The 27,186-nt window shown below is 36.0% G+C and overlaps 5 protein-coding genes across 5 annotated transcripts; 3 read left to right on the forward strand and 2 right to left on the reverse strand.

Moving 5' to 3' along the window:
- Nucleotides 1-317: 317 nt before the first annotated feature.
- HER10_EVM0007574 (uncharacterized protein) lies at nt 318-2,117 on the forward strand (the record flags this gene model as incomplete). The annotated part of the gene is made up of 3 exons (XM_035477127.1): nt 318-1,024; nt 1,081-1,663; nt 1,719-2,117. The coding sequence occupies 3 exons, from the start codon at nt 318-320 to the stop codon at nt 2,115-2,117; spliced, it is 1,689 nt and encodes a 562-aa protein (XP_035337375.1).
- Nucleotides 2,118-2,342: 225 nt separating this feature from the next.
- HER10_EVM0004597 (glycylpeptide N-tetradecanoyltransferase) lies at nt 2,343-3,525 on the reverse strand (the record flags this gene model as incomplete). The annotated part of the gene is made up of 3 exons (XM_035474233.1): nt 2,343-3,218; nt 3,291-3,459; nt 3,515-3,525. 3 exons carry the CDS (start codon nt 3,523-3,525, stop codon nt 2,343-2,345), a joined length of 1,056 nt encoding a protein of 351 aa, XP_035337136.1.
- A 1,089-nt stretch (nt 3,526-4,614) lies between these two features.
- HER10_EVM0006674 (uncharacterized protein) lies at nt 4,615-7,928 on the forward strand. Its single transcript, XM_035476254.1, has one exon. The coding sequence runs from the start codon at nt 4,762-4,764 to the stop codon at nt 7,513-7,515; it is 2,754 nt and encodes a 917-aa protein (XP_035337302.1). The 5' UTR covers nt 4,615-4,761; the 3' UTR covers nt 7,516-7,928.
- A 140-nt stretch (nt 7,929-8,068) lies between these two features.
- On the reverse strand, nt 8,069-8,869 carry HER10_EVM0001205 (short chain dehydrogenase; the record flags this gene model as incomplete). Its single annotated transcript, XM_035470960.1, has 1 exon — nt 8,069-8,869. One exon carries the CDS (start codon nt 8,867-8,869, stop codon nt 8,069-8,071), a length of 801 nt encoding a protein of 266 aa, XP_035336873.1.
- A 635-nt stretch (nt 8,870-9,504) lies between these two features.
- On the forward strand, nt 9,505-12,147 carry HER10_EVM0008507 (heterokaryon incompatibility protein). The gene has a single exon (XM_035478025.1). It carries the CDS (start codon nt 9,585-9,587, stop codon nt 12,129-12,131), a length of 2,547 nt encoding a protein of 848 aa, XP_035337451.1. The 5' UTR covers nt 9,505-9,584; the 3' UTR covers nt 12,132-12,147.
- Nucleotides 12,148-27,186: the final 15,039 nt, after the last annotated feature.

The raw sequence follows: 27,186 nt of genomic DNA on the forward strand, positions 1-27,186 counted from the left end.
TGTCACGGACGGTCTTTCGCAGTTTTGCGCCAGGGTATGGGGAGGGGACTGATCGCCGCACCGCGGGTTGGCACCTTCTGCCCCGCAGTACCATGGCCCCTAGCAGGTGACCCCGCCATGATGCAGTCACACAAACACAGCTGGAGCCTGTACCAGCCTGGGAGCACAGCTGGCACATGAAACTGTCCTCTCTCGCGCCAAAACTTCTTCCCCGCCATTCCCACCGCGCAAGCTTGAACAGAGCTCCAAGAAGCTCCCACCAACACCCCCGAAAATCGACCACTCCCACCACAAACCGTCGAATCGAGGACAACAAGATGCCTGCCGAAGAGTCCAAACCCCTTGACCCGGCCGTCAAAGACGCCAACGACACCCTTGCCGAGGCGAGCGACAAGGGCAAGGGCAAGGAAGTCGAGGTCGAGTCCGAGGACGATGAGGAGGAGGATGCGCCCGAGACTGCACCCGGCGCAACTGCAGATGCTCCCAAGAAGAAGAAGAAGAAGTCCAAGAGAAAGAAGGTCAAGGATGCGCTCACCGGCAAGCCCAGCGACCCGGAGGCTGCCATCAAGGAGGCCATCGGTGGCCTGACGCCCCAGCAGCTCACCGAGCTTCTCGCCCTGAACCCGGCTTTGGCGAACGAGCTCGGCGTTGGAAGCTCTAGCAACAAGTCGGCCGAGGAGACCGCTGCGGCGATGAAGAACTTGAACCTGCAGGACATCATGACGGGTTTGGCCTCGGCTGGCAAGAACGCCAAGGATATGGCGAGCTACAAGTTCTGGGCCACGCAACCCGTGCCCAAGTTTGGCGAGGCGGAGGCCAAGGTTGAGGATGGCCCAATCCGCATTCAAAAGGTGGAAGAGGTTCCTACGGAGGCGTCGCCAATGGTCGCTGGCTTCGAGTGGGTTACAATGAACCTCGAGGACGAGGGTGAGATGAAGGAGGTGTACGAGCTGCTCAACGGTCACTATGTCGAGGATGACGAGGCCATGTTCCGCTTCAACTACTCACCAGCCATGCTCAAATGGTAAGTGTTCTGTCTTAGGTGACATGCAGACAGGCCTAAGCTAACCATCTTGGCAGGGCCCTCATGGCTCCTGGCTGGCGTAATGAGTGGCACGTTGGTGTTCGCGCAACGCAGTCTAGAAAGCTCGTTGCCTTCATTTCTGCCATCCCTGTCAACTTGCGCGTGCGCAAGAACGTCGTCACTTGCTCTGAGGTCAACTTCATGGTTGTCCACAAGAAGCTCCGCGGCAAGCGTCTCGCACCCGTGCTCATCAAGGAGATTACGCGCCGCAGCAACCTGCGCGAGATTTGGCAAGGTCTCTACACTGGTGGTGTTGTGCTGCCCAAGCCCGTCAGCACATGCCGTTACTTCCACCGCGCCCTCAACTGGCAGAAGCTGTACGAGGTCGGTTTCAGCCCGCTGCCCCCCAACAGCAAGCCGCAGTACCAGATTCGCAAGTACCAGCTTCCGGATAACACGTCGACCAAGGGCCTCCGCGAGCTCCAGGAGAAGGACCTTGATGCCGCAAACGAACTTCTGGCCAAGTACTTGAAGCGTTTCGACATGGCCCCTGAGTTCTCCAAGGACGAGTTCAGGCACTGGTTTCTGCACGACAAGAATGCCCCTGGCGAGCAGGTCATCTGGACATATGTCGTTGAGGTTCGTTCCGTGTCCCCATCCCTTCTCTGCCCAAAGTATACTGACATCAAGCTAGACCAATGGAAAGATCACCGACTTCTTCTCCTTCTACTGCCTCGAGTCTACCGTCATCAACAGCTCAAAGCACCAAGTCGTTCGTGCCGCCTACCTCTGGTACTACGCCTCCGAAGTTGGCCTGGCCACGCCCCTTGACAAGGCTGCCCTGAAGACACGGTTGAACTCCCTTATCGGCGACGCCTTGATCTTGGGCAAGAAGAACAAGTTCGATGTCTTCAACGGCTTGTCCCTGCTCGACAACGGCCTCTTCCTGGAGCAGCAGAAGTTCGGCCCCGGTGACGGCCAGCTCCACTACTACCTCTTCAACTACCGTGCGGCCCCTATTGCTGGCGGCGTGGATCGGAGAAACAAGCTGGACGAGGAGAACCTGAGTGGCATTGGCTTGGTAATGTTGTAAGTCGCATGAGATTATGAGCGGATGACGGAGGAGGAAAACCCAAGGGTGGTGAGCACAGCGAATAGCTGTATGCATACCGGCGTTAGGGGATGAATGTGAAGTATCACAGTAAATGAATCAAGCCATCACGAGCTATGACTACTCTTCATCGTGTGTCATGTCACAATCTGTCATGCTCTTGCTCTCTGGGTTCCCGCCCCGCGGCTATACCCAATCCACCCAATCCTAAGCACTCATCTTTTCCACCGTTGCGATCCTTTCCTCCAACCACTGGTTCATCCACGGTACCCTATCCATAATGGGTGCATGCCCCATGCCCTCCACGAACTCCACGACACCCGGCTGCAGATGCTCGGCCAGTAACCTCCCGTGATGCGAGTCAATCATGACATCACCCAGCCCGTGAATGACGGCGATGCGCTCCCTGCCGACCTGGTCCGCGAGCTGTTTTAGTTGGGCGGGCGACTTGTGATGCCACCCCGCCGCAACGAGCTGCTGCAGGAACCCACGGATACTGAACAACCCCGGCGTGTTCCTCTTGATCAGCTCCTGCGCCTGGAAACGCTGGAAATTACTCTCGAACCGACCGTATCCCTGCCCGCCGTCCGCCGGACCACACTTGTACGTCGCATCATTAGGCAGCTCGGCCGCCTCGTCAGGCATGACGAGCCAGTCGGCGGGAAAGAGCTTGAGCGAGGTATCCGCGATACTCCGGTCCGCCGATTTGGGGACGAGCATGGCGGCGCGGTCGCGCATGTTCTCGAGGAGCGTCTTTGTGTTTTCGATCCAGGGGGCCGTGCAGAGCAAGGTGACGGAGGCGAAGAGGTTAGGGGCGGCGAAGGCGAGTTCTTGGGAGATCATGCCGCCCATGGAGATGCCGAAGAGGTGGACTGATCGGGAGGCGGTCCAACCTACGTGGGTCAAGACTTCGAGGGCGTCGTGGGCCATTTCGGAGGTGGAGTAGCGGAGGTAGGGGACGTCTGACTCGCCCATGCCGCGGTTGTCAAGAATGAGGACGGAGTATTTGGAGGCGTTGTCGTGGCCGAAGTATTTTGTTTGGCGCTGCCATGACGTTTTGAGGCCTGCTAGGCCCATTATGAACTTTTGGTTTGTGTTAGTTTTAAGGTCAGGTAACGAGAGGGAAATCATTTGGGTGAGTGAGGGTTTGCGTACGATGATCTTTGAGGGGCCGTGGCCGTGGATTTCCCAGGCGATGTTGAAGGGGCCGCCTCGGTCTTTGGCCACGGGACATTTCCCCTTGCGATCGGGTTCGAGGTTCCATATTGTTGAGGAGTATGAGGGGTGCCTCATTGTCTCTTCCGCCGTGGGGAAGACTGGTACTCTGAGGATATCGTCAGTATACATGGCTGTTACGTAGATGCCTGATTGAAGCTTACTTTGTCGCCATGGCTGCTGTTCTGAGAGGGATTATAGATGATGAGTTCAGAGATCCGTGTAGCTTAGGATGATCCTACACGTGGGTTCAACGTGGTTATACTAGGTACTCTTCGTGTTCGGGATGAAGAAATCTGGAAATGTTTGGAGAACCCCGGATAAGTGGCGTTGAAAGATGTTACAGATGAGTTTGGATTGAACTCGAGGGGGGGCTCTGTATGAGAGGTATGAGCTAGGTATGGTATGTGAGCTGTAGAGTGAGTGAGGGAGGGAAGCTCGATTCTCGAAAGACCCCTGCGCCCTGGGAAAGATGCGACGAAAGAAGCAAACGTTTCTTAATAACGACTTGCAGCTTTAGCGTCCTCGTGGAGGGGGGAAAGTGTGCAATCGGATCAGCTCGTCTAAATTGCAGAACTGCAAAACATGCGGGCTCCCTAGAGACTAAATGCGATCATGGGATTGTGTCAAGCGCAGTGCGGTGCGCAACAGGCGGCTGGTGACGTTGTCCATCGAAGGCGACGGTTATAGAGGTACAGATGCGACACTGGCAGATATGTGGGAGTGAAAGTACTCTGGTAACATGGAATCGTGCGACATGGGGGTTCCACTTGGACTATGCCTCGGCATCGGGGAGCTCTCATTCACCGCAGGCAGAGCTCCAACATTGACAAGGACGTTGCATGTTGTTGGTTCCTTCAAGTTGATGATCTCCGGGTAGAAGAACATCGGACGGAGCTAGGATATTTTGAGTTGCTATATATGAATATTAGAGCTTCATTTCACGTGTACTGATAAGTGTAATAGTCCCGTTGTAGCTGAAAATGGCGTACCCATCTAAGGACGACTTGAATCTTTGAGTTTCCGGAGAGCCATCCGTGGTGGTATTCCGGGGGTACGTACCGCCACCGACGACACCGGAAACGGGCAGTTGGAGCTCGAGCCACTTGCTGACTGATGGAGACGCCAAGGGACATCTGCCATGTGGTTGACCGCCTTCTCTACCAAGGTGGGCCAAAGCGGCAGAATCGAGAGCTGGCGCAACTGCGACGCTGCTTACCCTGCATTCTGCTGCTGGCCGTTTCGTTTGCTGGATGATCACCAACGACACCTCTCATCAGCTAGCATCGTCCAGAACAACCAGCATCACCAAATTTTTGTCTCTCTAGATCTTCAAGCATTCGAATACGCGAATGCGAAGCCTACAATAACCCTCAACATGCTTCACGTATAGCTACGTCTAGGCACCATCATGTGGCTCCCGCTGCCATCAACCGACACCCTGACGCGGCCACGCATCGCCGTGGTCCTCTTCTCTGCTGTCGCTGCGGCGTCTCTGGGCTACTACACCTACCAGGCCAACAGAGATCAGTACGATGAGATCCCAGGCCCCGGCCTCCACCGAAGCAACGCCGTCCGCCGGAACCACAGAAGATCGCGTCGCAATTCACTCTCCTCCGAAGGCTCCCATGGCGATGAGAACGTCGATCTCGACGCCCGCCCTGCGAACGACGCCGATACAATAGTTGACGGTGGAACCGTTGACGAATGGTGGAACGACCCTAATAGCATGCAACCCCAGGCGCGAGCCGGTCACAACATCGTCAGTCTTCTGTTTAGGGTGTCCGAGGACAATGCCAGGCGAAACGCGTGCGTCCATAGAGGATGCGCATGCAATGCCTGCGGCATGGTACCCATCCGCGGTGTCCGATACCGATGCGCCAATTGTGCCGACTTTGACCTCTGCGAAACCTGCGAATCCCAAGGCGTCCACATCAAGACTCACATCTTTTACAAGATCAAAGTGCCGGCCCCGCCCTTTGGACCCCGCCAGATGCAGCCCGTTTGGTACACCGGTGACCCCGATACCCAGATACGAAACCTCTCCAAAGGCTTGATGGCCAGACTTAGCAGGGAAACCGGCTTTGAAAGACCCGAGATTGAAGCTTTCTGGGAACAGTTTACGTACATGGCGAACACGGAATGGCGCGAGGACCCCGACGAGCTGGCGCTGGCCATGGACAAGAAGACCTTTGAGCGATGCCTGGTTCCATCGGGTGGCTCTAGACACGCAACGCCAAACCTCATCCATGACCGCATGTTCTCGTTCTATGACACCAACAACGACGATCTTATTGGCTTCACAGAGTTTCTCCACGGTCTTGCATACCGGAAACGTAAGGACAAGCTGCGCAAAATCTTCGAAGGCTATGATATAGACGGAGACGGTTTTGTCAACCGCCGCGACTTCCTGCGCATGTTCCGCGCATACTACGTTCTCTACAAGCAGATGCACCGCGATATTCTCGACGGACTCGACGATCAGCTTATGGGCAGCACCGAAGCACAGCAGCTCGTCACTAGTAGACAACCCCTGAGTAGCCTGTTTGGCCGGGAGGGTAGAGTGCCTCGCGCTGATGGCAACAGCCGCAGTGAGGGCAAGATCTTTCACCCAAATGGAGATGTGGAGCTGGAACCGGGTAGGCGTGGTGTCGTGAGTGACAATAGGGTCGATACCTCAGGACGAGAAGATGTGCTTACTCGGCTGTTCGCTCCTTACATCGGAAGTCCCTGGTCTCTCCAAATGCGATCTCCTGACAGCGAGCCTGACACGCCATACTGGGATGCTCTACTCAACCCGCCTACCACTATTGACGATCTGCCTGCTTTGCTTACTGGGCAACGTCGGGAACGCAATGGCATTGATTTTGACTTTGAGATTGAGCTGGGCAGCTCAGATGGCGAGGAGGGGGGTAACAACAACTCGGATGCAGAGAACAGGAGTCAACCAGGCGACGATCCGGCACAAGTCAACGGCACCACAAACCACAGCCAGAGAGTGGATCCCGATCAGTTTACCAACGCAATGCCCACTGAGAGCCAGCTAAGAGCTCAGGTTATCAACCATAAGAGGCAGATGGCCCCCGATATCGAGCGGAAAAGGCGGCAAGCTGCTAGAAAACAGCTCCACGATAGATGGAAGAGAAGGCAGTTCTACCTCGATGAGGAAGAGGGCGGCCTTGCACCCGATGGCTGGCAGTCCGACGAAGATGTCTTGGTGAACCTCAACGGTGTTGCGGAAAGCTCAAAGGCGGCACAACAGCAGACATTACCTCCTCGATCTCGATCATCGTCAAAGGTTCGCTTTGCAGAAGATATGGATGACTTCGAGATCAGATCCAATCCCTCGACATCCTCTAGGAGTGTGCCCGAGCGTTGGGGAGGCATGGAGATTCCTGATGAGGAACGCGACGCCGGCAGGGAGATCCTTTACCAGGTCACGCAGCAGGCCTTCAATGAGCTCCTCGACGCTATATTCAAGGACAAGGAGAACTTGGCCGTCAAGGCAGCTGCGACTGAGGCAAAACGAGATAAGAACAGGCCTCTGTTTGAGCACTTGACTGTCGCCGAGCCGAAGCGCAAGGTGGTCGAGCCACGGCAACCGAGAAAGGCACTCGACGAGGATAAACCTGTTGCTGAAAGAACCCTGGAAGAACTTCTGATGACTAGCGGTTACAGAATCGGGGAGAATGGCGAAACGGAAAACGTCCCCATCTCAGAAGAGCGTCAGAGGGTGGAAGAAGTCATTGACTCCGACGAGGATGATGTTGAGGTGAATGAAGACGACGAGGAAGATGTCTCTGCCACGGGTGAAGTCGAGTACCGGGACCCTACTATGCCTCAGTTCCGTCCGAACAGTGAGGCGGATGAGCCTATTTCTCCAGGAAGCACCCCGCCCACTTCAGACGACTCCTCGTTGTCGACTAAGGGACTGAAGTCGCCCGTGCAGGGGAAAACATCAAAGTCTTCCAAGGAGTCAAAAACCATCCCGCACTTTACGCTGCTGGAATGGAAACGGCTTGATCTAGCCGAGAAGGAAGCTGCCGATCGCGGCGGTTGGGGCAAGCTCAGCTTTGATGAGTTTGAGGAAATCTACAAGAACCAGGAGAATGCTGGTAACCGTCTGGACTACCTTGGTAGCTGGGTCGACTTTTGCATCCCCTAGCGCGAAGGAAACAACAGGAGACAGTCTGACCAATTACGGCCCTGGCCGACACCGTTTCTCGAAGCATACGCTGCCGAAGATTGCCCCGAGGAATACCAGGAGTGCGATGAATCCTTGGGATGGGAGGATTCATTGGGATCTTTTGATAGTGACAGCCCGTCTGACGAGTTTACTGACAGCGAAGTCCCCTCGAGCATGGTACAGAGTTTCTCAAGCTTATTGAGACAGGCTGCAGTGGACGCGGATGTGGATGCAGATCAGAGGCGGCTATGGGGTTGATACTCGGGTTGCCCTTCGCCAGCGCGATGGCTGTACCCTGCATGATAGAAGCTGAAAGGCTTCAGCGTAAACAACATCGTCTTGAGTATTGCATTAGAGCGTTTACCCCCGACCTGGAGTTTTTAAAAGAGAGGAAAATGTACATTACTAGGCACTTGCAAATGATGCGCCAGCCAAGAAAAAGTTCTATTGCGTGTTCGACATTGTTTCTTGCGAAAAGGCTGACACTGATACTGCCATGAACGAGACAGGCCCTACTAGAAGTGCCCCCCACCTACGATGACAAGATTCTTCCACCCTCAGTAAAGATGGTTGCGCCAGTGATGTTTCCATCCTTCATCAAATACAAATACGCCTCCGCCACATCCTCGGGCCGCCCAAGTCTCCCAGTCAACGTCTTGCTCCGGAACCCTTCGATAGCCTCCTCAGGTAGCGTCATGAACAGCTCCGTCGTCACGGGGCCCGAGGAGACGAGGTTCACACGCACTGGAGCGAGGTTGAAAGATAGACCCCTAACGAGCCCTTCCATCGCGCCCGCGGCGCAGTCCGCGACGGCCCAGCCTGGCATGGGTCTGTGGGAGCTTGAGCCGTTGGTGAGAGTTAGCGAGGTATCCGGTCCGTGAGTGATGTATTTCTCCGATGAGAGCAGCCCAGCGAGGATCGTGGGCGCGTAAGCTCTCATGGAGAGGGACGCTGTGATGTGCGATGGTCGCGTGTCCGCGAGGGAGGGAAGGGGAGAAGCTGCGTCTGCGGTGTAGATGATGTGGTCTATCTTGAGGGTGCCGTTTGCTGTTGCTTCGTCGAGGAGGTGTGTGAGATTGGCGTGCAGGTTTTCGAGGTCTGCGAGGTCGATTGTGTGGGTTTGGAGTTGGTGGGCTTGGGTGGAGGGGTAGGTTGCGCGCAGGCGGGCTTCGGCGGCGGCGAGTTTGGAGGGGTTGGAGGAGGCTAGGATGATGGTTGCGGCGTGTTCGAGGGATGCTTCTGCTGCTGCGTAGCCTAGGCCTGAGGAGCCTCCTATTATTAGGATGCGCTTGTTGGTGAGTTTGGAGGTGTATTTGGTGGGCTGGGTGTACATTGTCAAGGGTTTGTGAGGGGGAGATGATGAGGTCTTGACTGTTGAAGATTGAGAAGATGAAGATTCCGTGATATCAGAGGCTGTGCTATGAAATATCTAGGGGAAGTTGGAAGTCTTTGCTTGGTTCACATTGATATGTAGCTGCCGTTGAAGGGTTGGATGTATACCCTTTATGCGTTGAGTTATTCAAGTTCTTCCACCGAAGCGGACGGACAAGATCGGCACTATATCTCAAGAGCATGCTATCATATTGGTAAATCCACTTCATCAATTGCGTCAGTGAAACTTGAGCCAAACCCTGACAGCTGGCGATGGCCATTTGGGGCCGTATTTCGCCATGGCTTTGCCCGCACGTCGTATTCGTAGAGAGTTCGGTACCGCGTTCGGACACCGAACGGACCAGCGACCATTCTTCGGGGTCATCGTGTGGGGAGAAAGCTTGGTGGACGGGACGGATCCTACTTAATTTGGACTACGCTCGTCCGATAGTTGCGCCGCTCGCCGACTTCAAGGCCGCGCATCCCGCGGAGTGGGCCATCCGAAGAGCCCCATAAATCCCGACCGATGCGGGATGCCGAGGCCGGATGGAACCCCCCAGTCGCCCCATAATCTGACTGCTCCACAACGACTTCAACCCCGCCAAAGCTGACACCGGTCGAGATGACGGCCACTGGTCGTCCATCTCCTCGGCGCTTTCAACCGCGTAGACCTCCGTATGAGTCGCGTCGAACCATTCGCAGGGCGCGGGCGCGTGCGGCGCATGTCGCTTTCGCTACGCATCCCAGATGATCAGCCATCGCCTCAACGTCGCCTACCCAAGCATCTGATCCCATTTTTGCCGTACCTCGACCGCCCGGATACCTCCCACGCCATCGAAGAACGTATTCCCGCTGGAAAACATGCCTTGCGCCTGTCTACTATGGCTTTCTGGCTGCGCACCTGCGCCAGCTCCCACGGCAATCACTGTGTTCCTCCTCCTAGGCCAGGTGCTGCGCGTCCGCTGTGGTTGATTGACGTGCGTGCCTGTTGCTTAGTCGCCGTGAACGACGACCGCGAAGAGGAGAACTCTTCTGTTACGCTGTATACCTACGTGGCGCTGAGTTATGTCTGGGGCCAGGCCTCAAGCGCGTCCGCGACGCTTGCCAACATCGCCGCTCTTCAGGCCCCTGGAGCCCTCGATGGTCACGATATTCCAGCTACGATACGGGATGCCATGGATTTGACACGGCTGCTTGGTGAGCGGTATCTCTGGGTTGATAGGCTCTGTATTGTGCAAGATGACAAAGATGCGAAGCCTGCTCAGCTGCAGGGTATGGCGGACATTTACGGCGGCGCCACCTTGACCATTGTTGCTGCGCAGGGGCGCGGCGCGGATGAGCCTTTGCATCATGGCCTGGTCAATGAGGCCGAGGAGGGAGAGGCTGAAAGCAGCCAAGGCGCGCTGCCTTGTCTGAAGGAGATCTCCCCCGAGGAATGGGTGCAACGTCTGCGAGAGTCTAGGGAGGAGCCGTCGCGTGCTCCCCGTAGAGCAGTTTCGCCAGCGGGTGATGGATACGGCTCACCTTTGTACTATGGATACCAGTCGGACCAAAATCAACAAGCTGGTGCTAAAGATGGCAGTATGGCAGTCAACGAGCAATACTTGCCTTTCACGATGGAATACGGCGGCTCACCTCACTACATAGGGTGCGGCTCACCGTACGATTCACCTTCCCCTATGGATATCGAGTCACCTAATTTCCTTCCTGCGTCGCCCTCATACACTGAAGTCGAGTCGCCTGTGGTAAACGAATGGAACTCACCTCCATCACCTGTCAACGAGCCACTAGCTGTTCCTCAAGAGGACATGGATGCTCCGCCCGACGTGCCTGACACATTCTCCGCCACGGAGACGCCGAACGTTCGCCGTCAACGAGAGGTGGATGCGCATCGTGCTATTATGGAGGGGCATGCTCGGGACTTGGTCAACACGGCGTGGTGTCAGAGGGGCTGGACGTTTCAAGAGCTCATGTTTTCTCGACGGCAGCTTGTGTTTCATAATGATACTGTCAACTGGCAGTGTCATTGCGCATCGTGGCACGAGAATCAAAAGTTCATAGTGGCGGAGCCTTGTAGTGGTGTTGGAGAGGTTGAACAGCACAGCAAGAACGACAACAAAGATGACAGCAAGGACAACAGTATTGAGAACGGTAACGAGAATAGAGTCTCTGCCCCATCATCAACTGAGCTTCTACCTGGCGTCTCCCCGTGGCCTGACTTCCATCGGTACGCCAGACTCGTCGCGCTGTATGACAAACGAGTCCTAACATACGATCATGACGTCCACGATGCTTTCGCCGGGGTCCTATCCGCATTTGGCCAATCGTTCCCTGGCGGTTTTATCTGCGGCCTGCCTCGCATCTTCTTCGACGCCGCGCTGCTATGGCAGCCTTACGACCCTTTAGTCCGTCGCACCAGCGATCTCTCCTCCTCTCTACCGAATTGGTCGTGGATGGGGTGGCAGGGGAACCTCCAGTCCGAGAGCTGGCGCAGTGGTTATCGATATCTGCGCGGCGGGAACCCCGACGATTCGGACGACTTTTGGCGGCCTGATTCTTGGAAGACCCGGCGGACGGTCGTGTGGTCGTACTCGTTGACCGTTGATGGGGAACGATTTCCAGTGGGAGATGAGACCGCCGAGTTTATGGATGATTCGGCATCAAAAGGGTGGTGTGAGAAATACTGCGAAAGGGCCCAGAAGCCATATTTCAATCATCCTCAGGCGGGAGCACAGGAATTCTGGTTTCCTATCCCTCTAGCCACAACGGCCAGCATTAACGGAAGTCCTCCGTTATGCACGCCCGCTTACCTGCATGGTATCACCCGAAGGGGATCCCTCCAAATTAGCAAACTATTCCACGATCACCGCGCTTCGCAGTGTGTATGCGCGACTCTGTGTGAATCGAATGGTCGTTGGGCTGGGGTGCTGAGACTTAACGCTGCATCCTCAGATCCCGAGGAGTATTACGGAGCAGCAGTCGGCGAGACGTGCGGGCTGGTCGAAATCTCGTCGGGATCCGCGGAGAACCAACCAAGAGAAGATGTTGGCTTTGACGGTTGGGAGGAAGCTGAGTTCGCGCGGCACAGGGGGAAGTACAAGTTTGTTAACGTCCTGTGGGTTGAGTGGAGGGACGGCGTGGCATACCGTAAGGCATTGGGGCGAGTCTGGGAGGCTGCGTGGGCACGGGTTGCCTCAGAGGGTGTGCAGATCACGCTTGGGTGATATGTGAGAACGGAGACGCATCCAGCGTAAAACCATAACCCACTTGATGCGACAGAGAAGATACCTGCTGACATAGCACTGAAAATGTTGCGGGTTGGTACAGCTACAGATGTAACTAAACTTGGTTAGTTGGCATGGTTGGTAGGCGCAGTCCGAATAACCTATTCACGCCCAGTGCCTAATTAGTCCTCACGCCGCCGAGTTGTGATTACAGGACGTAGTTCATAATCGCCACCATCCACATACTAAAATTCATATGTCTTCATGATTCCAAGCTTCTCCACGGACAAGCTCTGGTTTGAAAGCGATACGAAGACCGTCTGAATTTCAAGACACGGATGGATTTAATGTTGACGAAAGTCGACCATGCCGGAAACTGGACACGACTGATCCCTACTGACGGAGAGCGGCAAGTCTTCATTCCGATCATGTCGGCAGCAGACGAGGACATAGCGATGCCTCTCAAATCGCCATTGGTCGGCGAAGCTCGCATTTTCGATTCTTCAATTCGCGTGACTTTGGATGATGACGACAGAGGATATCATAAACTTTGCCTTAATTGCTCAATAGTACGATCCGTGGTCTGCCATGTGCGCCGTTTACATTTTAGTCGCATCGACTTGTCTATACTACGCTCAGTTTCTCCACGCGATTGTTTGACCTGTAGTTCGGCTCTGCGATTCCATTGTCGGCAATCACCAATTTCCTTCTTTCAGCCCGTGTTTAGTGGTTAGCCTGCGTAGCCGTCGTCGTGACCGCTCCGTTCCGGTGATATTTCCAGATTCAGACACGTCGTCGACCATTTGCATAATTCATGATGGGACGCGCCGAAATTGGGTTCACTAGAGCAACGCCAAGCATGTCGGTCCCGCTCACAACAAAAACACAAGACAACCAGAACCGTATTCCATCGTCGGAAAATCTTCTTGCAGTGCTCTTCGTCAAAGAGTCTCGCTCTTATAGACGTACAGCAACTAAAGCTACAACCCATCAAGCAGGCTTGTGCCTCATCATCAAATGTTGAGAATCGGTCAAAGCAACTGATTGTACCACAAAGCAAGGGCATTCGTAATGATACGCCAGCTTCCTATTCAGCACTCAATAGCTACGCCTCATAGGGACCAACCGTGCCGGCCGTAGTACTATACTCTAAATCTTGGCTGGTGCATTGGCCATACTTTTTGCGAGGCAACTCTGCGTAGTGCATCGCTTTCCGCGGGAGACTTATTTCCACAGCCTGGCAAGATACTTTTGTCGTTCCATGGGACTTCTAGAATGTATCCCGTCGGCTTTCTAATGGAGGAGTTTCCTATAGCGGAAAAGGATGCGGTCACGTTCGGACTTATCGTCAGTCTATCACCCCGTTCTATCACCCCGTTCTGTCAGAATGCACTTGCATGTTGTGCGAGTCTGCTTTATGGAGTAGCCGATGGGATAAAGCCTTGTCCCTATCGTTCTCACTATTGCAGTTCTAAGTTTTCTAGCGCCTCCCCAATAAGAAATTTTCCTGAAGCTCCACGTTGCGGGATACTAGGAAGCATCTGGATTCTTCCTGTTTTGGTCGCGTAATATTGTTGACCGACGACCGAACATTAGAAGAAGCTAGAAAATACTTGAGAAAGTTTATTAGGCTTTCGTCGCTATTGAGTCCACAGGCCATTCGGGATTTCGGTTAACATAGGAAAGGTTGGAGGATATATTGAAAACACATTACTGCTAATGTTAGACTGTTGGTATCCCTATCACAGGGATATTGGTCGATTAGTTCGAACCGTGGGTTAACGTAGTAATAGGTTAATTAACTATATAATTCTGTTACGTCTATATAAAAAGGGGGTTCTAACCGTAGGTTAAGTAGGCTATAATAATTAACTATACGGTTAATAAGTAACCCTTACGCTATTATAAAGTTAAATTAGACTTTTAATCTAATACTAACTTTTTCTTTCTTTTATTATTTAATAATAGTAATTAAAAGTATAATTCGACCTCTAACTAGCCTATTAAATCTACCCCTTTTTCCTCCTTTTTTTACTTTTTATAAATAACTTATCTTTTATTTATATAATTATTTTTCTTTTATTAATAAATTATTTTAACTCTTTATTAAATATAGCTTTTATAAAAATATTAACTAAGTTATTATCCCTATTAATTTAATAAATCTCGAGAATTTTTATTGTTTATATAATTATTTAAGGGTTATAATATTAGTTATAAGCTTTTTTTATAATACTTAACTTAATAAGGTACTTATATAATAAATATAAATTAGTATAAGCGATTATAAGGATTATAAAAAGTTAAGTTAATCTATAATTCTTTTAAATATAATAGAAATTATATAAGTAATATTTATATTATTTATTATTTTATAAACTTCTAATATAAATACGCTCTTAATAACTTATTTATTTTTATTAATAAGTAGTAAATTATATTACCCTAAATTATAAAATCGTCCTTATTAGGGTCTCGTTAATAAAAATAATAATATATTTTAATTATAAAGTTAGGTTATTATTATTTATAAATAATTTATTAATAAATATATAAAGCCTTATTATAATTAAATTAATAAATTAATATATAAAATTATAGTTATAATTATTTTATTATTATTAAAATTACTAATTAAGAGTATTAAAATTACGCTCTATAAGTTTTATAACTTATGCGGCTTTAATATAATTAAAAATAACCTTAAGTTAATAAATATTTATAATATAAGTTTTTATATAAACTTAGCCCTATATTTTTTATAATTAGGGAGGTTAAGTTAATAAAGTTAATCTTTTACCCTACCCTTTTATTAAAAACTATATTATCCTCTTAATTATAAAGATCTTTTATTAAATATTAATAAAAATTTTATTATAAAGATTTTTTAACTTAATTATAAATACTATTTTTAAAGCTCTTTATCCTCTTTTTATAAACTTAGTATTTAATAAACTTAGAGTATTATCTATTTATATTTTAATAATATTAAATAGGTTATTTATATATATAAAAATTAAAAATAAAGATTATATATTAATATAATTATTAATAATTAGTTAATATAAAAGTTATAATATATTACTTATTAATAAGTTCTTAATTTTATAAAACCGTATAATAATTTAAATACTTTAATAACTATATTTTTAAATACTTATTAATTATCTCCTTTAATAAGTAAGTAAGGATTTTTTTTATAAGCCTAGTAATTAATTATATATATACTTATATAGTGGTTTTTTTCTGGCTTTATAGGCATAAAAAATCGACCTTAACGGGATTACGCTTTTAAAAGAAATTATATAATATAGTATACTTTTTAATTATATAATATATATAATATGCCCTAAGTACGCGTTTAACGTAATATAATAATTTTGATATAAAAACCGCTATTTAATTCGGGATAAGTAAGCTACCCTTTTTAATAATAGCGCTAGCTAGAAAGGTTAATAATAGAGGTTAGCCATAATAATTAGCCATAATAATCGGCCGTAAAGGTTAGAAGCGGCCCTTAATTATAGAGGTTCTGAACTTTAATAGTAATATAAAGGTTTTTAAAAAAAGGGCTAAAAGGGCTAATATTTATTACTTATACTAGAGCTCGTAAAGATTCTTTTTATCCTTATTACTTTTAATATTACTTAAAACTATTTTTTATTTAAATTAAATAAATTTATTAAATAAACCCACTAAATAAATCTATTAAATAAACCTATTAATATATAAACTACTACCTTAACGAGAACCTACTCTACTCCTAGTATATAATTAGTAATTAATAAGCTAGAACTAAAGATACTTATTAATAAGTTTACCCCTCTCGGGCTAGGCGCCTACTTCGGCTAGCTTAATACTATAACTATTATAATTAACATAAGTATACTTAAAAAATAATAAAGTACCTTCTAATAATACGGAATTTAGCTAAATAATATTATAAGTATTATAAATAACTAGGTTAGTACGGATATTAAAATTTAGTATATTAATACTAACTTAGTTATAATAATTATAATAAACGAGTTAGAGGAGTATAAAGTTAGGGTAATAAACTAATATTTTAAATAGCTCTTATAGGCCCCCCCGGGTAACGATAATACCTATATAAAAAAAAAGATCGTACTAAACTTAGCTACCTACGCGGGCTAATATTAAGAGGTCCTATATATATTAAAATAAATAAAGCTCGCTTTATAAACGAGTAATAAAAGGTCAGGAGTTTTAGTTAGTAATTAAGTACGGAGTATAATATACCTAGTTTTCCTTAATACGTAATATATAATACGGCCCTAGCGGATTACTCCGTCAGGGGGATATATACTTATATAATATTACAATTTTATATCTAATATCCTTTTTATTTTAATAATATTATTAATATTATTATAAGGCATTAACTATATTATTAAACTATAAATAACTAAGTAAATAATATTACTTTTTAATATTACTATACCCTTAAATAATATACCTCGATTTTTTATATAATTAGGAGTACCCTTCCTTTTATTTTTCGTACTATATATAATTTAAAAATACGAATATTTATATATTTAACTAAATTATAAAGGATAAATTAGTAAACCTTTTAATTTTATAATATATTTATTTATTTATTTTAATAAGGTTTAATCCCTCGTATAATTTTTTAATATTATAATTATATTATTCTTTTATAATTATATTACGAGTATAAAATTAGCTTTTTTTAACTATATAAAATATAATACTTACTTTCTCATTAATAACGAATTATTATAGTAGTACCTTTCTTTATAATCTTTTAGTTATCTTTTTATTAATAAAAATATTACTTTTTCCTCCTTCATTATTTATTTATTTTATAATAATAATCTTATTAAAAATAATTTCTTTTTAATTATTAAGTTATTAAAAGGATTTCCTAGCTCTTTTTCCTCTTATAGTATTAAAATCTCCTTACTAAAATTAATATAATATAACTATATTACTATAATTATTATTTTAAATAATTAATCCTGATCCTTAGCAATAATATATAACTATTTATTAATAAAGATTAATTTATATAGGCCTACTTATTATTTAATAATTTCTTTTAAACCCTAATATTTAAATTTAATAATATATTAAAATTAAGGCTTATATTTAACTTATTATATATAATAATAACCTTATTAATTTACTATTTTATATTCGCTTTATAAAGTACTTTTATTATTTTCTTAATTACTTAAACTTATTAGGCTATATTTAGTAATAATAACGAGGCTATTATTATCCTTAAGTATATTTTAAATACGAGAAGTATTAGAATTAGCCCTTTTAGGCTTATAATATCATTATAATACTTAAGTATTATTTAAAAATATTTTTATTTATAATATCAGGGCTCTTATTATAAATAATTTTAAATGCTTTTTAATTATTAGTAGGCCTTTTTATTTTATTAATATTATAATACGCTTTAATAAATACGATTTTTAATTATATATTATAAGTAGCAATATTATTTTTAAACTTTACTAACTTATTCTATTTAATAATCCCTAATATATATTAATCTATACCCTTTTTAATATTAACTAAACGGTCTTAATTTATATATCCCTTAAAAATTATTTTTTAAAATATTAAAACCTCGTTAATAATATATAATACTAAGTAATTATTAAAATAAAAATATTAATAACGATCTCTTAATTAAAATTAAAGTCGTTATATAATTTAAATTTAAATTTATATAGGCTCTATATATTTATTTAATATTAATAATACTCTTATTAACTATTTTAAAACCCTATTTTTACTTTATTCCTAAGTACTTAAGGAGGTTATATAACTTTATAATTAATAAATAACTAAAACGTTTATATAATTACTTAAGCTCGCCCTCTATAAAATAGTTAATAAATTTAATATTTAATTCGAGCTTTATAAACGTATATCCTTATTATTATTTAATAAGCTTAAAAACTAGTTATTAAATAGTTAATTCCTTATATTATTGAATATAATCCTTAATTTATTTATATTTTTAAGTATAATAAGAATAGTATATTAATAAAGAGGATATAAAAGACTATCGTACTAAAGCGTATAGTAATTTTTATTATACTTAGGGTATATATTTCTTTATTTAAACCGAAACTAATTTTTATAATACTTATTATTAATATATTTAATATAATTAGGGATATCTTTTAGAGCGCTTAAAATTACCTTTTACTTTTAATTAACTATTATAATACCTATATTTAGGATAATCCGTAAAAGATTTTTAAGCTATATTACTTATTAATATAGAATACTTAAATAGTATTACTAATTAATCCCTTTAAAAGTATAAAAGGAGCTCTTAGCCTCTATTATCCTTTTTAATAAGATCCTTATTAATAGCTTTTTAAGTACTAAGTATAATATCTCTTAAATTAAATATTACAGTATTTAATAAACCTATTTCCTAAGGATTTCCTATTATAATTATATAAAAAGCCTATTTATTAAGAACTTATATTACCCTTTATTTATTTAATATAATATATTTTTAATAATTAATAGAATAAAAAAATAATTAAGATTATTAAATTTATTATTATTAATTCCTTTATATATAAGGTTAAATCCTTATTACTTTCTTAATACCTCTTAAAATAGCTTATTTTAATAATACTATTTACCCTTTACTTATTACCTTTATAAATAATAAGGAAGTAATAAAATTAATTATTATTTATTTTACCTTACGTTCCTTTACTTTTTATATTACTTATATAATTTAATACGCTCTTTTTAATATAGTTATTTAATTAATAATTATCTTTTATATATAAAATATTTCTTTTTTATTACCCTATTTTAAATTAAATTAGTAATTAATTAAAAGTTTACTCCTCTAGCTTAGTAATTATTATACTTAGCCTCTTATTTTTATTTTAATACGTATAGTTAACTTAATATTATTAATAAGGGCGTTATAAAATTAAAAATATACTTAATAAGGTATTCGGACTTTTATATTAAAACTAGATCTTAGTTTTAAATAGAGCGTTTTATAATTATTAAATAGTTAGTATAGAATTATTTTTATTTTTAGGACTTTTATATTATAATATAAAAATATTTAACTTTTATTTATTAGTTCCCTTATTTAATTATATTTTTATTAGCTTATTAATATAATTAATAAGCTTTTAAAAATCTCGAGCCTCGACTTTTTTTATTATTTTAATTATAGATTTAAATAAGAGTACCTTAGTTTAAATAAGAGTTCTAAATTTTTATTATAAATTTTAAAAATAGCTTCGGATTATATTAATAATATTAAAAGTTAACTCGATTATATATATATACTATTTTATAATAATATTCCGTAGCCTTATTAATTAATATAATATTAATTATTAAATAATACTATTACTTTTTAATACTAACTTTTTATAATAATTAAAAAATATTATAAGGGTTTTTATAGAACTTTATACTTCCCCTTAAGTATATTTTCTTTTAAAGAATATCTTTATAAGGTTTATAAATTACTATATACTTATTATTAAAGTCGCTTTTTTATAAATTTCCTACTAATTAAAGTAATTATATTAACTTTACGTAATTAATTTTATACTTCGTTAATTAGTTAATAATAAATAATTACGTATTAATAGTATTATTAGCTAGTTATAAAGATTAATAAAATTATTATCAACTTATTAAAGGTAATCCCTTAACCTATATATTATAACTAATATTAATATATTATTATTAGTAATTTTAATAAAAAGTCTAGTTAATTTACTTTTTACTAAACTCGTTATATTTTAATACTACTCTATTAACTTAATACTAATCTTATAATATAAATTTATTAATAATAATTATTATAATAAGTATTTTATAAGCTCTTTATTTTATTCCTTATATTAATAAAACGCCTTAATAATAAAGAATTTATTAACCCTTTTATAATATTTAAATTAATATTATTAAACTATTTATCTTTTTTATTATTTAGTTAGCGATTTTATAAAATAGGGTTATTCCTTAAATCTTTTTTAAGTATAGATTTTTTATAATATATATTTACTATATTAATTTATTTATTATTAGGTTATTAGTCTCTTTATATACTTAGGTCCTCTAATACTCTAAGTTAATTATAATTTAATTATTTAAAATAAGGATCTTTTTTTTAAACTATATATTAATTTACCTCTTATTATACCCTAATCACTTTTATTTATTAGAACTAATATATTTAATTTTAATAAAGTTATATTAGAGCTACTCATTAATTATAATATTAATATATTATTATTACTTATTAGATTTATTAAAGTTTAGAGCTTCGCCTCCTCTTATCTCTTTATACTTTATTTTATTAATATTAGCTCTTAATTAATATAGCTATTTATTATCTTTTTATAATCTTCTTCTTATCCCCTAATTAACTAGTATTAAAAATAGATTTATAAATAGCCTAACGACGTTTAATTATATAGTATTTTTTAAAATTAAAACTTAAAAGCGTATATATTAGACAGACTAGAGGATATATATATAGATCCTGTAATAAATTAATAATTAAAGAAGTAATTTATTTTATAATAATCTTTTTAAAATATATATAAAAAGAGAGTATTTTAGGATATATTCTTATACGTAATCTAAGTAGGTTACGTATTAAAATATTTATATAATTAAATAGTAATTTAGTTATTCCTAAAATATTATACGTTTAGTCCTAGCTATTATTATTTTAATATTAAGAATTTTTTTATACTAAACGTATAATATTCCCTTTATTAATAACTAAGTTAAACTAGTTATTATTTTATAAAGTTAGTTAATAATAAAATAAGTAACTTATTATATAATAATAATTATTTATTCTAAAAGAAATAAAAATAAAATACTTACTCCTTATTTAAATAAATATAATAATAATCCTTCGTATAATTTAAATAATTTAAATTAATTATTTAATAAATAAAAGATAAATTAATATTAAGATCGAACTCGTTAATAAATTATATATATAAAAATCGTAATAATTTACTCTATTTAAAGTAATTATAATAAATTACCTATATAGACCTTTTATATTAATTTATTACTACTTAGAATACTTATTTAAGTATTTATATTAAAAAATATATAAAGGTAACCCTTACCTCTTTTTAAATCCCTTTTTTCTTTTATATATTAATCTTATAAATAATTTAAAATATAAGTCTTTTTTTTTAATAATAATTTATTATATTCTTTAATTTTATACGAGCTAATATATCTCTCGTTTATTAATTAGAATACTCGCTTTATTATTTTTATAAAAGCTCTTACTATTTATATAGATCCCTAAAGTATTTACTATATTATTTTATTTATTAATAATAACTTTAATTATAATTTTATAATCTCTCTTTTTATTAATATATATATAATTTTTATTTTATTTTTATTTTTATTAATATTTTTAAGATTAAGAGCGAAGTTATTTAGATATTTTTACGTAATATCCTAATACGTCTTTTATTAATAAGGATTTTAATTTTTTATTATTTATATTATCCGTTATAAAGGTTATTTCTAAACTATCCTTATATAATTTTATAATACTATTATATAAGGATATATTTAAAAGTATTAGTAATTTAGAACTCGTTTTTGTAAGTGCGTACGTATTTATAATTATTAAAATAGCGTTTATATTAAATATGTTTAGTAATCTTATAGTATTTAATATTAATATATTAGTTATAGTTTATATAAAAAATAATAATAATAGTAGTCTTAATAGAGGTCGTATTAATAAAGGTCGTTTTAATAATAGCCGTTTTAATAGCTTTAATAATAATTATTATATAATTAAGGTCGTTTTATTATTAAGGGTATTAGAGTTATTAAGTTATTTTATTATAATTAACTAAAGGATTTAGGGTTATTTAATTATTTAGTTCGTATAATAAAAGAATAGTAATAATAAGAAAATAAAATAAATATATATTTAAGTATACGATAGATTAAATAAAATAAAAAGAATTATTTAAGTAAAATATTTATTTTATATTTTAGTTATATTATACAGTATTTTTATAATCTTCTTCTTTTTTCCTATTTATATATACTTCGATTTTAATTTTTAAGTAATTAATTAAGATAAGTTATTCGAATACTATATATAGAAATTTTTATAAAAATATCGGACGGATTATTTTTATTATTAATTTATTTTATTTTTAAATTTTTCTTTTTATATAACTCCCTTAATAATATAATATTAATTATAAATCTTTTTCGTTCGTAATACTTAATTTAATTAAGTATTTATATAATAAGCAGGAATTTAAGTAAATAATTAGAGGATTTTTAAATACTTTAAGGTATTAAGAATCTTATTTAGTATTATATAAATTATAATAATATTATTAGATCCGGTAATTATTTTATAGAGCTTATTTATTAAGACGTTTTATATAACGCGTTTATATTTTATTAAATTTTAATAAATAATATTCCTTTTAATTTTAAACTTTATATTTATATAAGTAATTTCTTTACTAAGGACGATAAAAATCCCAATTAAAAAAGAGGTTTAAGTTATTTATAAACGAATTATTAGTAAAAACGTAAATACTCGTATAAAATATATTTAATAATATATATTTTAACTTATATTCTAGGTTATTTATTTATTATTATAATTATATATTTAAAATATTTATATTTTTATATTAGTTTTTAGACTAAGCTATTATTAAGAGATCGTACGTAGTTTTAAGTTAATATATAAAAATATATAAATAATATATATATTCCCTTTATTTATTAAGTAACGTATTATTATAAAATATTTATTACGTTTTTATTTATTATACGAAGCTATTTAGTTTATCTTTTTAAATAAAAGAATTTTCTTATTTTAAATTAATACGGCCCTTATTAAACTTAATTAGTTAGTTTAGGCTAGAATTATTTTAAGCTTTATACAAAGTTTTTAAAATTTAAGCTATTCTTTTTTTTTTTAAAAATTATATAGAAATAAAACTAAAAGTATTATTAGTTTATATAATTATAAGTTTAAAAATTTTAGGGTCTTAATTATATAAAGTAAATATAGGTCGTACATTAATTATATTATATTAAGGTTATTAATATAATAAGTATAGTACGTTTTATATTAATATAAGCTTAACTTTATTAACCTGTAAAGGGTTTAAACATATATAATAATATTCTTTTAAATAAACGTTTTAAAGTTTTTTAAAAATTAAGCTATAATTATTTTATTAAGCTTATTATATAATTATATATAGGCCTAGGTAATATTCTAAAGTTTTTTTAAGTTTAAAAATCTTATATAAGAATAAAACTAAGAGTTAAGACTAATTTTTAATTTATTTTCTAAATAATAAGTATTTAAATAAAAATATTTTTATCCTCATCCTTATACCCTAAATAATTAACCATAATTTTTAATTAGTTTTATAAACTTATTCTTAATCTCTCGTACTATTTTTATTTTATAAATTTAAAAGGATCTATATTATTTAAGGTCATATTATATAAAAATAAATACTCCTTAAATAATAAGAGTATTAATTTTAATAATATTAAACTTTTATACGGCCCTTAAAGTTATTATTATTATAACTTAATAACTAAGTTATAATTATCCTTTTTTAAGTTAAATAAATCCGTATTAACTTTTATATAAGATCTTATTAAACTACGTTCTTTTAATTTTCCCTTGGTTTTAATTAAATTATAGGTTATAATAATTAAATTTTTTATAATCTAAGCCTTATTCTTTATTTATAAACTCGTTTTATTAATAATATAACTTAACGTATATTATATAAAACTAAGTAGGTTTATTAACTATATTTACTATAATTATTATACAATTAATATTAATAACTTTATAGGGTCCTATTTATTCTTAGTTTTTTTAAATAAGTATATTATTTTAGGGGTAAAAAGGACTTTTAAATATTAAGTTTATTCTTATTAATTACGCAATTAACTTCGACTTTTATTTTAATTAACTTAGGTATTTTTATAACTTTTAGATTATTTTTATTCGTTATATAATATTTAATAATAATAATAAGTTAGAATTAATCCTAAATAAGTACTAAAAATTAATAAGGTTAATATAATACCGTTAGGTTTAATAATATTATTTAGGGCTTTAATTACTATTTAAAAATCGTTTTTATTTATATTATAGCTAAGTTTTTATATAAGATTTTATATACTTATTATAAAGGTATATATACCCTCTTTACTTTTCTTATTAATTAATATATTTTAATTAGTATTTTCTTGTATAATATACTTATAATCTTTACTTATACTTTAAATTTAATTAATACGAAGTTTATTTTAAGTTATACGAGATATAGTTAAGTAATTTAATATAAGTATAAATTCAGTATTTATATAATATATTTTATATATCTTATATAAAGAGTAATTTTAAAATATTATTCTTTAAAAACTAGTTTTAATATTAATTACGTATAGAATATTCTTATTCTTTAATTATACGATATTTATAATAATTTCGTATTTAAAATAATAGTTATTTTTAAGGAAAATTTAAATTTTTAAGTACTAGGTCGTATAATTAGTAATAATAATAGAACTATTAGATTTTTTAAAGATCGATTCGTCTATTTTATTATATTTAGTTTTTTAAAAGTTTATATAACTTATTTATACGAGAATATTTAAAACGTTAATCTAATTTTCTAAGTTAAGCTTTAATAAAAACGCTCTTATTTCTATATAATTAAAGTTAAAGAACGGGTATCCTTATTTTTTAAAATTAAAATTATATTTTATTACGTTATATAATTATATTATTTATATTATTAAAATAAACTTTAAAGCGGTCCGTATTTTATAATAAAAATAAAAGGGCATTAAAATAATTAAAATATTTAAAATATAGTATATAATTCGTTTAATAGGGTTCTAAATCTTAACTAACCTTATAAATAATATATTTTAAGTTATATTAAATCGTACGTTAATAGATCTTAAGTTCTAATTAATTTTTATATAAGGTACTCTCGTAAATAAGCTTAAAATTATAGTTTTTATTATAAAAACTTAGCTACTCTAGTATTTTATAGTTTTTTTAATATATAGCGAAATACGTATTATATAATATAAAGAGCTAGGTATTAGTAGTTCTAAAAATAATATAAACGTCCTAACTTATTATATAATATAAAAATACTAACGTTATAAGGTATATAAAAATAGATTTATTATTACTTTCCTCCTTTTTTTATATAATATATTTTTAAATTATTTTTATATTTTAAAAGTATATTTTAAACTCGTTATACGGATCCCGTTATACTCGTAAATTATTTTAAAAGAATTAGTCCTTAACCTAATTATGTTTTTATAGGGTAATTCTAAAATTAGTACCTATTTTTATAAATATAATACTTTTTATCCTAAATACCTTAATATTAGGGTACTTAGCTAGTTAGTTATATAAAAGGTTTTATATTATACTTTATATCTTATATTAGTTTTTATAAAAATAATAGCTTTTAGTAATTATATAATTATTTTTAAAGATAATAAAAGTTCAAAGTATGATAGTAATCGATATAGTTAATATTATATAATATAAGCGTTTTATTTATAGCAACTTAAATAAATATTTATAAATTAAAAAGAGCGCTTTATACGTTAATTTTTAAAAATTATAGCTAACTTTAGTTTAGGGATATTACGATATATTCTAATAATTATTGTACGAAATATAACTTCTTTTAATATTCTTTTTTAAAGCTTATTATATAATTTAGAGTTTATTTAAAAATATCTTTAGAATTTTAATAAGTATTTTATCAGGGTTCTCTTTTTATTTATATAAGTATAAGTATTATCTAATCGGTTTAGTAAAGATTATAATTAATATTAATATTAAAATAACTAGCTATTTAGTATATTATAAATTTAATCCTATTTTTATTTAATTTAATTTAATATAAATAAAACTTTCCGTACGATTAATAAATATATTTAAGAAAATTATATAATATTAATCCTTTATAATTTTAAAATAATAATAAAACTAATAAATACTTAGACCTTATTATATAAAATATTATATAGCTTCTTAATATAGTTCCTCTTTTTTTATCCTTTTTAAAATAAAATAATCGTAATAAAATTATACGGGCTATTTTAAATCGGTCGTTTTAATAAAAGTTCGTATATAAAAATAAGTTCGATCTAATTTAGGGTCGTATAATAAAGTATTTATAAAAATATTTTAATTTTTAAAAAATTTAACTCTTAGTAGGGTTTATTATATTACTTATTTTTAAAATTTACTTAGGGTTAATTCGTTATTTATATATATTTTAACGGGTTTTAATTTATATATTTATTTAGTTTTTTTAATTTATAGTTTATTTAATTCTTTTTCGATTTATAGTTTATAAAGGAGGAGTATATACTAAGATTATTATTATATAAAGTATAAATCTTTATAATTATTATTATAGAACTTTTTTAGTTCTTTATTAAATATATCGAGGAGTTATACAAGTTAGTTAATATAATTCTTATTTATTAATATAGGAGGTTTTAGTTTTAAAAACTCGTACGAGTTTTTAAAAAATATAATTAATTTAAAAGAAATAATCCTTTATTTATCCCTTAAAATCTTTAAATAATAAAGTTCTTAAAGATTTTTTTAAATTAAGTTAAATAATATTAATTAAGGCTTATATAAAATAAGTTATAATTTATAAGCTCGACGGGTTCGTATAGAGATTAATTAGGTTATTTTAAAAGTTAATTATATTAACTTAGTTCTTAAAAGGATTTTATTTTTAATACTAATATTTTTATACGTTTATATTACTTAACGTTTAGATTTTAGTTTTATTAAAAATCGTTTTTAAAATATTAACTTTAATTTTTAATTAAGCTTATTTTATTTCTTTTTTTAATAATTAAGGATCGAGAAGTATTATTAATATAGTTTTAATAAGTAATAATCGTATCATATTATATAATATCGTATTTAATAAGT

This window comes from Colletotrichum scovillei (genome assembly GCF_011075155.1).
Source record: "Colletotrichum scovillei strain TJNH1 chromosome Unknown Contig00002, whole genome shotgun sequence".
NCBI lineage: Eukaryota > Fungi > Ascomycota > Sordariomycetes > Glomerellales > Glomerellaceae > Colletotrichum > Colletotrichum scovillei.

Excerpts from the sequence above, each read along its gene's own strand:
- HER10_EVM0006674 (XM_035476254.1), top strand. The coding sequence starts at position 4,762 with ATGTGGCTCCCGCTGCCATCAACCGACACCCTGACGCGGCCACGCATC.
- HER10_EVM0008507 (XM_035478025.1), top strand. The coding sequence starts at position 9,585 with ATGAGTCGCGTCGAACCATTCGCAGGGCGCGGGCGCGTGCGGCGCATG.